The sequence below is a fragment of the Pseudorasbora parva genome, chromosome 9, assembly GCF_024679245.1.
Source record: "Pseudorasbora parva isolate DD20220531a chromosome 9, ASM2467924v1, whole genome shotgun sequence".
NCBI classification, from domain to species: Eukaryota; Metazoa; Chordata; class Actinopteri; order Cypriniformes; family Gobionidae; genus Pseudorasbora; species Pseudorasbora parva.
Window position 1 is genome coordinate 10,265,967 of NC_090180.1, and position 12,380 is coordinate 10,278,346.

At 43.3% G+C, this 12,380-nt stretch overlaps 1 protein-coding gene across 1 annotated transcript in view; it reads left to right on the forward strand.

Annotated features, from left to right (window-relative positions):
- pip4k2ab (phosphatidylinositol-5-phosphate 4-kinase, type II, alpha b) overlaps window positions 1-12,380 on the forward strand; it is a 34,992-nt gene that overhangs the window by 11,718 nt on the left and 10,894 nt on the right. Inside the window, exons 4-5 of the mRNA XM_067453838.1 lie at window positions 11,439-11,591; window positions 11,702-11,848. Coding sequence (XP_067309939.1) covers window positions 11,439-11,591; window positions 11,702-11,848 — 300 coding nt within the window. The remainder of the gene's footprint in view (window positions 1-11,438; window positions 11,592-11,701; window positions 11,849-12,380) is intronic.

Sequence of the window (12,380 nt, forward strand, 5' to 3'; positions counted from 1 at the left end):
TTGGTGGAATTGGCCATTCGGTTAGACAAGCGCTTTGATCTGCGCAGACGCGCTCGTGCTGACGTCATGGGTTTCCGGGGATCCCCATCCACGCCTTCGGCATCACCGGAGTCACGCCCAGACCCTGAGCCAATGCAGCTGGGCAGAATACATCTCTCCTCCGCTGAACGCCAACGCCGCATCCGGGAGCGATTGTGCCTTTACTGTGGTGGCACTGGGCATTTTGCTGCCACATGTCCGGCAAAAGAGAGAGCTCGCCAGTAGATCGGGGAGTATTGGCGAGCGCAACTCCTCTATCCCCATCCTTCAAGTCTCGCACCTTGATTTCGACCATTCTTCGCTGGGGTACCTCATCTGTCACCTGCTCTGCCCTCATTGACTCGGGGGCGGAGGGAAACTTTCTTGATGAGACGTGGGCGGTTAAACACGGCCTTCCCCTTCATGAATTAAAGGAGACTCCCACAGCTTTTGCCCTGGACGGCCGGGCGCTGTCTAACATCCGTTTAGCCACCGCCCCGGTGAGTCTCACCACATCTGGCAACCACCAAGAGACCATTTCCTTTCTAGTGTTTCATTCTCCTATGGCCCCCATTGTCCTAGGACATCCGTGGTTAACACAGCACAATCCCCAGATAAACTGGTCAGATAGTTCTATTATGTCATGGAGCTTGCCTTGTCATACAAATTGTCTTGTCTCTGCTGTTTCCTCTGTCTCACCTGTGTCTGTTTTTCAGGAGGAGTCCATTGATTTATCTGGAGTCCCGGAGGAGTACCACGATCTGCGAGCGGTGTTTAGTCGTTCCCGGGCCGCTTCTCTCCCTCCGCACCGTCCTTATGATTGTAGTATCGACCTTCTTCCTGGCACCTCTCCTCCCCGTGGGCGTTTATATTCCTTGTCTGCTCCTGAACGCAAGGCACTTGAGAGATATCTCGACGAATCTCTCATGGCGGGTACCATTGTTCCTTCCTCCTCCCCCGCCGGTGCGGGATTTTTCTTCGTAAAAAAGAAGGACGGTTCCCTGCGCCCCTGCATTGATTATCGTGGGCTGAATGACATCACCATTAAGAACCGGTATCCGTTACCACTGATGTCATCGGCCTTCGAGATCCTGCAGGGGGCAAGGATTTTCACGAAGTTAGATCTCCGTAACGCATACCACTTGGTGCGCATTAAGGAGGGGGACGAGTGGAAGACGGCGTTTAATACCCCGTTAGGACACTTTGAATACCGGGTGCTACCGTTCGGGCTGGTAAACGCCCCAGCCGTTTTTCAAGCGCTCGTTAACGATGTGTTAAGAGACATGCTCAACATCTTTGTCTTTGTGTACCTGGATGACATCCTCATTTTCTCCCCGAATCTCCAGGTACACACCCAACACGTTCGTCGCGTATTACAGCGCTTATTGGAGAATCGTCTCTATGTAAAGGCGGAGAAATGCGCATTCCATGTCCAGTCGGTTACCTTCCTTGGTTCGGTCGTGTCGGCAAGGGGCATAAGCATGGACCCCTCCAAGATTCAGGCAGTCACTGATTGGCCCGTTCCCGAGTCTCGCTCGGCTCTTCAGCGGTTTCTGGGGTTTGCGAACTTTTATCGCCGCTTCATACGTAATTTCAGTCAGGTTGCCGCTCCCCTGACTGCTCTTACGTCTGCGAAGTCCCCCTTTGTCTGGTCTGAGAATGCTCAGTGCGCTTTCGAACGTCTTAAAGGTCTGTTTACATCTGCGCCTATTCTAATTTCGCCTGATCCGGAGAGCCAATTTATCATCGAGGTTGACGCGTCTGAAGTCGGAGTGGGAGCTGTGCTTTCGCAGCGCTCCCCTCTCGATCATAAGGTTCACCCGTGTGCTTTTTTTTCGCGCCGGCTCTCGTCAGCTGAACGCAACTATGACGTGGGTAATAGGGAGCTCCTTGCCATCCGGCTGGCCTTAGAGGAGTGGCGTCATTGGCTTGAGGGAGCCTCCACTCCGTTTATCGTCTGGACTGACCATCGTAACTTAGAGTATATCCGCTCCGCTAAGAGACTTAATGCTAGACAGGCTCGCTGGGCTCTTTTTTTCGGGCGTTTTAGTTTTACGATCTCTTACAGACCTGGGTCTAGAAACGTTAAACCAGACGCTCTTTCTCGCCAGTTTTCTTCCTCTGATGATGGTGCCACCACGGAGACCATCCTACCGGAGGGATGCGTGGTTGGTTCCGTCACGTGGGGAGTGGAACGGTTGGTGAGAGGAGCGCTGGCGCACACCGTCGTTCCTCGGGGGTGCCCTGAGGGTAAACTTTTTGTCGTACAGTCGGTTCGTCCAGCTGTTCTTCGCTGGAGTCACGCCTCTAGATTTGTTGCGCATCCAGGGGTGGGGCGCACGCTGGCAGTGGTCCGCCAGCGATTCTGGTGGCCTGCCATGGAACGTGAGATACGTCGATTTGTCGCGTCATGTTCTGTCTGTGCGCAGCAAAAGTCCGGTAATTCGCCTCCCAAGGGTCTTCTTCGTCCCCTCTCTATTCCCTCCCGCCCTTGGTCCCATATTGCCCTGGATTTCGTCACGGGGCTTCCCCCCTCCTGTGGCAATACGGTGATTCTGACTGTTGTGGACCGATTTTCTAAGGCGGTCCATTTTGTCCCTCTTCCCAAGCTTCCGTCGGCTAAGGAGACTGCGCGTACGGTCGTGGACCACGTCTTTAGGATTCATGGACTTCCTACGGATGTGGTTTCGGATAGGGGGCCCCAATTTGTTTCTAACTTTTGGAGGGAGTTCTGTCGGCAGATTGGGGCTACCGCCAGTCTGTCGTCAGGGTTTCACCCACAGACTAATGGTCAGGCCGAGCGCGCTAATCAGGACCTTGGGCGGATGCTTCGCTGTTTGGCAGCTAGAAACCCCTCCTCCTGGTGCGAACAATTGACTTGGGCAGAATACGCGCATAATTCGTTGCCGTCGTCGTCCACTGGCCTGTCTCCGTTTTCATGTTGCTTGGGTTACCAGCCACCTCTGTTTCCCTCTCAGGAGAGCGCGGCTGCCGTTCCCTCGGTTCAAGCGTTCATTCAGCGCTGTCGTCGTACTTGGAGGAGAGTGAGATCGGTTCTTTGCCGGACAGCGGAACGCACCCGTCGGGCCGCTAACCGTCGTCGGTCTAAAGCACCTAGGTATGTGTGTGGTCAGAAAGTTTGGCTCGCCACACGTAATTTACCCATTCAGACGCCCGCTCGTAAGTTGGCTCCCCGTTTCATTGGGCCCTATGTCGTTACTAAGGTTATCAGTCCAGCGGCAGTACGGCTCAGGTTGCCACATTCCCTTAAGCGCGTTCACCCGGTTTTCCATGTCTCATGCATTAAGCCCGCGGTTCGCACTCGGTTGCCTCCCTCCCCCCCCCTTGCCATTCGTGCTAACTCTCCCGTCTTTAAGGTTAAGAAGCTGCTGGATGTCCGACCCCGAGGGCGGGGTCATCAGTATCTTGTCGATTGGGAGGGATTCGGTCCGGAGGAGAGAAGCTGGGTACCAGGAAGGGATGTGCTGGACCGCTCGCTTATCGAGGACTTCCTCCGCTCCCGGCAGTCTTCCTCGGGGGCGCCAGGTGGCGCCCGTCGGGGAGGGGGTACTGTCAGGAGTTTGGTTTGACTTCTCTGGCTTTACTCTTCTCTGTTTGCCTTCTCTCAGCTGCTCGCTATATTAATTAGCGGCCGCGCTCTGTGCATCTCACACCTGTCCCCCCTTTGTCCTGATCACCTTGCTATTTAACTCTCATGCTCTTCTCCCCTCTTTGTCGGGTTATTGTTTGTTCTTTCATGTCGGCAACTAACGTCTTGTCCTCTTATGCTCGCCTAGTCCTGTTTCGCCGTGTGTGTGTGGTTCAAGAGGATTTTCCCCTGGGTTCTGCGGCTTCCCAGTCTGCTCTTCAGCACCGCCGTATCAGCCGAGTGAGGTGTGCGTTTCGACGCGTCCTGCGTGCGCTCCCTGGCCAGCAGTACCCGTTACCAGGCTACCCGCCAGCTCCTTATATGTACTCTTTTGCTTATCTCTCCTGACCTGCGTCCGCCTATACGGCTGGTAACTGGCAGTCAGCCTTATTTTCCCTGTTCCCGCTCAATAAATTACTAATTTACCAGCATTCGCTTTTGGGTCCTTTCTACATTGTGACACTGTCCAGGGATTGTTCGCCACATTTTTGTAATGGAGGATGATTGCTGTAGCTTGGCTCTGCCCTCCTACGTACTTCCGCTCAATTTTCCTTTTCCTTCAGTACTACTTCTGGGACTGCGGTGTATTTTTAGGTTTTCTCCGAACAAATTTTTACCGGTCCAATCAGCGAACAGAGGGAGTGGCTGAGAACGATGACGTTGATGTTGTGCGCTAGTTTGAGTTGTAGTTCAGTAATGGCGGCGGAGAAAGATGTGAACAGTTAGATGTTAGATGAAAAGTTAGATTTTCCAGCTCGCTCCATTAGTGGTGAAGGAGTTGGCTGAAGCCCTATTCGGACAGTAATTGTTTCTCGTGGGGTCGGAAGGTATTGCCATCATTTAAAGGTGAACTATGTAGTATTTTTGCAGTAAAATATCCAAAAACCACTAGGCCAGTGTTATATATTTTCTTCAGTTGAGTACCTACAATATCCCAGATGTTTCCAACTATTTGTAAATTGTGAGAAAATTGCTATTTTAACTAAGGACTGGGACGTTTCAGCATTGCATTTGAGGGAGTCGCCTGTCAATTGCGTCATATCTGCGTTACCCTCGGTTTCGGCTTTTATTTGGCAGGAGCACTTTATTCTTAGCAGTGTGAACAACTGAACGCACGGAGTAAAGTCATAACATCGTTTTAAACACACTTAAATGTATCTAATATGATAAACAGAGCTCCATTACCTCAAAATCATAAACGGAAGAGCGGATCTGTGCAGACGCCCGGCAAATGAGTCCCGTCCCGTCATAATAAAAGTCCCGGTATTCACAAGGCGGGTATTTGTTTAACAATCGCTCCAGCAGCTTTGCTCAGGTCCATAACACTCGGTCCTGCTCGGCTTTAGACTACAGTAACGTTAATAACCGCATGCATGAACGTGATTTCTGCCCGAGTCCTATTTTTCACCGGCTGTGATGAGAAGACCACATCTGCCAAGATGCTGCGCTCACACTTTGCGTCATCAAACTACGCATTTGTTTTGCATAGGCGCCCTCCAGTGGACAAAAGCTGCATAGTGCACCTTTAAGTTACAGGGGTTGGGCTAGTTATTTTATTGCCGTCCATCTCCCACCGCCCGCGTAAAAAACCCTGGCCAAATTACTGCTTTTGACAAACACCAAGGTCGTGTGGGGATGTAATAACTGTCTGAATCCACATCTCTGAGTTTTCAAGAATATATCACTTCAAAATTCACTGTTTATAATCATTTTTGACCACTGTAGAGCACCGTAGAGTTGCGCTTTGCTGTTATTTGGATGCTTTTCTAGACTTGTATTTCTTTAAAATGCTGGCAAGTATTTAATTACAAGAGCAATTTATTTAATCACTGCTTAAAACAAATTAAAATAAAAGCATGTAAACATTTGAATTGTTCTGTTATTTAAGGGAGCATTTATCATACCAAGCATATGACATTTTATTTCATATTACGGACCATTCCCGATCACAAAACTCTCCCTCCACCGTGGCGTGAATAAATCCCAATCCGAATGCACGAGTTTTAGGTTTTATCACCAAGGTGGCCTGCACATTTATCTTTACGGATTTCCATCTGTGAAACAGGCGAAGGGCGGGTGACATACGTCACAACCAAACGTTAGCGATTGGTTATGGCAGATTCAGAGTGGCTCAGGGCAGATCCAATAGTTTTAAACTTCAACAGAGTTCCCGCCTTCGCGGAAGTAAACACTTGTTAATGGAGAGTGGCCAGACTCTATGTACAAATGAAATGTATGAGAGTCTGGTAAGACTATGATTGCTGCACAGTGTGGATGTTTCCTCTTGCCTAAACATTCATGGTGGAGTGGCGGGGCAAAGCGAAAGTTGCAGCCAAGTCTCTGAATTGTTTCCACAGGGAAAGTGAATGGTTCTCTGATGAAATGTCCTGCAAATTTTAGTTTCTCATGATCAGAAAACTGGAAGATGAATTTTTCTTTCATTACTTAGATTGACAGTTGTAAAAATCTTTCTCTCTATTGTATGTCCAATACACCCTCACATGCGTCATTCAGTTGTGGGAAATTAGTTAAATCGCCGTCTTTGAGTTGTGCAGTGTATAGTCCTATCTTAATTTTAAAACTTTCAACAGAGCCCAACAGGTCACCTTGAAGTTGCAGGTTTAGCTTGTTTAGGTGAACTGTGATGTCTGCAAGAAAAGCAAGATTACGGGGAGTACAGTCAGAAAGCGATGCAAGACTTTTCCCCGACTTGACTATCACACTTCACTCTGCCGAACGAGAACCGACATTTCTGAAATTCATTACTGGTTTGCCATGTTTGGCAAGAAGCTACGGAAATTTGAACTTTGCTAATGTCACGGAATGGGACACTTTTAAGGCGATTGCATAAAAATAAAAATAAAGTTATCTTGAGAGGTCTGTCCTGGGATCCAGGTGGATATTTCTTGTCAAATGCTGCATGGGTGGTATCGAAATGCCTTTTAACGTTGTAGGTCTTGCATATGCCTAGTACATTACTACAGAGCAAACAGAAAGGCTGCCCATCTCGTTCATTGACCACAAACTGATTCCTCCAGTCTTCCAGCACTCTCCTACCTTTACTGCTGATGCTACAACTCTTCTTGTTTGCATGTGCTTTTTCAGTGGTATGTTCTTCATTTAGTTTTCTCATCTCATAACAAATTTGTCTATTTTGGTCCCTAAATTTACAAACATAGACTACTAATACTGTTGGAATCGGCCAAAATGCGCGCATGTAAGTGTCCGTTAACTTAGTTTACTTAGTAGTTCTGCACATGTCTGAAAATAATATCAATCAATCAACTTTATTTATATAGTGTTTTTACAATAATAATTTTTTAAAGCAGCTTCACAGTGTTAAACAGGACATTAATGCAACAAAATATGATTTGGCTGTACAGTCGTTCTGGAGAAAACAGTGATTTTATCAGCTTATTTTTTTTAATTTATCATATAGCGACAATGTTGGCAGATCAGTATTATAATTTATACAATTGATTAAGACCTAATAAATTAATTTTATTTGGATATTTAGTTGAATAACTTCGATCATAATTTTAGCATCCCCAACTGAGCAAACCAAGCCAAAGGCGTCAGTGGCAAGGAACCAAAACTCCATCAGGGCATGATAAAGAAAAATAAACCTTGGGAGAAACCAGACTCAGTCGGGGCGCCAGTTCTCCTCTGGCCTATTAACAAACAGTGTATGATTATTATTCTGGCAACCTTACAGGTCAGAAATCATATTAGATCAGAATATTCAACATTTCTGGGTATCACGCAAGAGACGGGTTTATTGAGGATGTTGCGTCGATTACACAAGAGTCTAAATATTTGAAAGATCGGAGTCGTCGTGCCGGAGACGGGTTTATTGAGTGCCGGTAAGGCAAATTCAGAGAAGACAACAACTGACACGGGCTCAGCAGACGCACTGGTCATGTCTAAATTTACAAACATAGTCTACTGATACTGTTGGAATTGGCCCCCCAAAAAAATATGATCACCAAATGATTTTATATGACAAAAAAACCCCATTATAGTTCAAACTTATTTTTGTTCAAACTCATTTTAATCTAAAAAACAGAAATAAATTGTAAAACTGGAATTGATTTTTTAAAATGTGGTTTGCATTCAGCTCGCGGTTCTTAGGTTGAGAACCGCCGGGTTAGAGATTAGGAGGAAACCCCGGCTTTACCAAGCTCCATGGCTCTGGCTGAGCTCTCCTATAAACTGAATAGCTAATGGCTATTTAAAATAAGGAGAGGAGCCGATCGAAAAGTCCTGCCATGTCTTCCTGTTTTAGAGGAAATTACATCGCAACATTAAATAATGCTGCGTGTTTCAAGGCACTTTTCTAATTACAGCGACGTTATCGTCTGTGAGCTCAGAATTTCTTTTGTTTACATAGTTCACACCTTTTATAAAAAAGCTACACATACAGGCACATCTGCTTTATAATACAACAAAAAAAAGCTATCTATTAAAAGCTATCTTTGTGGGTGAATGTGTTGCCCTCACCTTGTAGTGGCTTGGAATTCAAAGGGGAAATCCAATATTTATGTTTATACATAGGTGGGATGTCCAGATGCCGGATGTATCTGATTTAAAACCACATTTGGAAATGGCTCAGATCGGATGCGAAAAAATCAGATCTTGTGTAGATTTTTGTGTTTACAAGTGTGCAACAAATATCAGGTGGGAGAAAAAATCAGATGTCTTTTTGAAAATGAAAATGTGAGAGATTTCAAGCATAACTCGAAAAGAAAAAAGAAAATAGTTGATTGATTCCTCATGATATGACCATTTTAAAACGAAACATTATTGTTTTTTCAGTTCATATGTAGCAGTTTCATAAGTAAACTGCAATAATATTAGGCAATCATCAGATCTTTCAGGCTAAGATCAAGTTAAATGCCATAAGCTGAAAATAGTGTATTGAATTTGGCCCATCTCCCAGAATGCCTCAATACTATTCTTACACTACTGTTGACCCAGCGCCGCGATTGTTGGAATCAGCATTTCGTTTTCATTGAAGTGAAAGCACCTTTTTCTTTTGTATGTGTTTAAATGTCTCCAGGTGACTTCAGTAAAACATCTTCAAATCAATAAATCTAATCCTATATGAATACAAAATATTAAGAAAATGATTGCCATATAGTATGTTTTGTAGTTAAAGGGATAGTTCTCACAAAAATAAAAAGTACCCCATGATTTTCTCACCCTCAAGCCATCCCAGGTGTATAACATTCTTTTTTCAGATGGATACAATCGGAGTTGTAAAAAAAATGTCCCGTCTCTTCCAGACTTAATAATGGCATTGAATGTCAGCCCAAAAGAAGTGCATCATAAAAGATATCCACATGGCTCTGGAAGGTTAATAAAGTCCTTCTGAACTGAGGCGATGCATTTGTGTAAGAAAAGATCCATATATAAAATGTTATAAACTAAAATAACTAGCATCCGACATAATGGCAGTACACATACGGTGAAAGAGTAATCCCTGACCTGATGCACGACATATTGACGAACACGGAAGCTCAGAGGATAGAGTGAAACAAAACACCAGTCATGGATTAGAAGTCTAAAACGAGACTTCTTACAGAGAAATGCCGGACGAGTTTGAGTTTGTTGCCCAGTCCTATCTTTTTGAACAGCAAGAGGCTTGCGCAACTCCTATATCATACATCGCATCAGGGGTTACTCTTGATGCAAGTATACTTGTGTAGGCCGTCTGAAGAAAGCTAGTTATTTTAGTTTATAAAGTTTTAAATATGGATATTTTTCTTTAAAAAAAACATTGCTTTGCTTCAGAAGGCCTTTATTAACCCCCTGGAGTCGTATGGATTACTTTTATGATGGATTGAGGCCTTTTTTTGGGCTTCAAAATCAGGACCGCCGTTCACTCCAATTATAAAGCTTGGAAGTAGTGTTGTAGTACTCAAGACGGGTCTTAAGACTATTTTTTTGAAGGTCTCTGTCTCATCTTGGTCTCAGACTGGGAGGACTAGGTTTTATCTCAAGACCAGTCAAGACTGCAAAGTAACTGCAAGGATATCACTAAATTGCCGGTGCATTCTCTAAATTTCTAAATGCATTTATCTCTAACATCATTAATGTGATCTGATGTAAAACTTACTGCTTCAAATGCAATCAATAAATTCTTTGTAATGTGATTTATTTTGTTACTCTGCTGCCGGGTTCAAATTCAATGCAGCACTGTCTCAAAAATGCCCAAAATTATATAGAATATAATTAAACAATATCACAACAGCAAGAGAGCTGTTATCATGAATATAAGTGGGATTGCAAATTATATTGATTTATACAAACATTCAATAAACAAGAAGTTAATATCAAATTACTATTTTTAAACTGCGGCTTTGTTTATTCGGCAATGTTTCTTTATTAAATGAATCCGCTGCTTTGAACAAATTTGAACGGTTAAATAAATAATTCTGTGACTGTTAAATTATTTTAATGTTTTAATGTTATATTCATCTGAACTATATTTATGAAGGCATAATTGTACCAATTCAGATGCAACTTCGGTGTCATGAATTTTATTGTAAGTGATTTGTTTGGTAACAGCGCTATAGTGTCTTACTATTCGTCTTATTGTATTTATTTATAAAATATATGACATTTCTTAGACAGTAGATATGGATCTTTTAGATGAATTTAAGGAGTGCTGGTCTGGTCAGGTCTTGGTCTCAGTCTCGGTCTCGGCACACGCTGGTCCTTGTTTAGGTGGTTTTGAGTACAACACTACTTGGAAGAGCAGTGATTTTAGTTTTAATATATAACACAGATTGTGTTTATCTGAACGAAGATTGTCATATACACCTTGGATGACTTTAGAGTGAGTAAATCATGGGATAGTTTTCATTTTTTGTGGGGTGAACTATCCTGTCAAATAAGGCAGAGAATCTAAAAGTATTTTGGGGTTCAAATTCATTGTTACTTTTTATAAGCAACCAAATTTGGTAGATGCCATCATGAACAGTTAATGTGTGCTGCTCATCCTCCAAAATCATGAAAGCCATTTGTTTTTTATGCCCAGACTACATTTAAATAAGGATTCATTTCTGCTGCTGTTTTTGCATTTACAAAATTCAGTTTTCCTATTCAGTATGTCTGGTAAATCATTTAGCAATTAGCCTATGTAGTTGTAATGTTAATTAGTAAATTAATACAAATATTGCATTTTTAAAAAGGATTTCACTGCTCGAGTTGTTGATCATTTTGAAAATGTAATTGATTCTTGGTATCCAAATCTGGGTCCAGTTTGGGAACCACTTATCTACTAAATCAGAAATTTGGAACCGCTTTGAATGTCATGAAAAAGAATCCAACTCAGTATCACGACAACACCGAGTGTGGCTGTTGCAGTAAACCGCAGAGACCTTGCATTTTTGGCAGCTATACTGAAGATGGCAGACAGTAACTCAGCTGTGCTTTTGCTGGTTGGATAATGCAATTTTAGTGCAAACATATTGACTCCTAGCTTTTTCCAAGGGGCACTAACTGCAAAGTGTTCTTTGTCTTGTTTTGTGTTTGCTGTGAAAGAGCAAGGATGTTTAGCAATTCAAATGACCAAATCAAAGTCCGACGTGTTTTAGTTTGTGATGAGGTTCAATATAAGAAGTGGCCAGACTGTACAGTCTGGCATTCCAGCCGGACTGCAGGCTGCAGTCTAGGAGAAGTGCCAGTAGCTTTTCACCGTTTTATTGGAGCTTTAGTGCAAGCCTGGCAGTGTGAAATCCTTCACTGTTGTTTTCTCCCGTGGCAGAACTCTCTGACACGGAGGGCCCCAATTCCCAGTGACGCTCAGGGCCGCAGTGGAGCTCGTTTCCACACTTCATACAACAAGAGGTACGTCATCAAGATCATCACCAGCGAGGACGTGGCCGAGATGCACAACATTCTGAAGAAGTACCACCAGGTAGAGGCAAAATCTGTTTCTTTGAACAAAGAAAGCGTTTCTGTAGTGAGCCTCACGACACGAGCTGTGAAATGTGAAGTGAATAATTATTTTGTATTTGCCCACTGTAGTATATAGTCGAGTGCCATGGAAACACGCTGCTCCCTCAGTTTCTGGGCATGTATCGCCTCACAGTGGATGGAGATGAGACCTACATGATCGTCACTCGCAATGTTTTCAGCCACCGGCTGCCTGTTTACAAAAAATATGACCTGAAGGTGAGCGATTCTTCTTTGAAGGACCTGTCTACTCTTCAATATAATGATATAAATGGATTGGGGCATCATAAAATTAAGTATAGCAACTTAGAATGTAAAAACAAAGTGTAATGTAGTAACTAGCAAAAGGTTTCTCAAAACATTTAACACAATTTTTACATTATGAGAAACACATTACATTAGAAAACTTAATTTATAATTGTAATATCGTTTTTAAACATAAACATTGATAATTCCATACAGTATTTATACTGGTAGTAATTGACTATGCATGTTTGAAATCTAAGTCTTAAACCTCAAACCTATAAAATGCACCAGATTTTTTGTCAATTAATACTACTATTGTTACCGATGTTTATATTACTTAATAGTATTAGTATACATTACTTATTTTATTTACATAAGCCAAACACACTTGTAGGCTTTAGATAAAGAGAATTTTAAATGTAAAACAAAAAAGATCTTAAAATATTGTATGACCGTTGTTTGTATCCTCCATATTTTGTTCTGCTTTTGTGAAAGCTGAATAAAA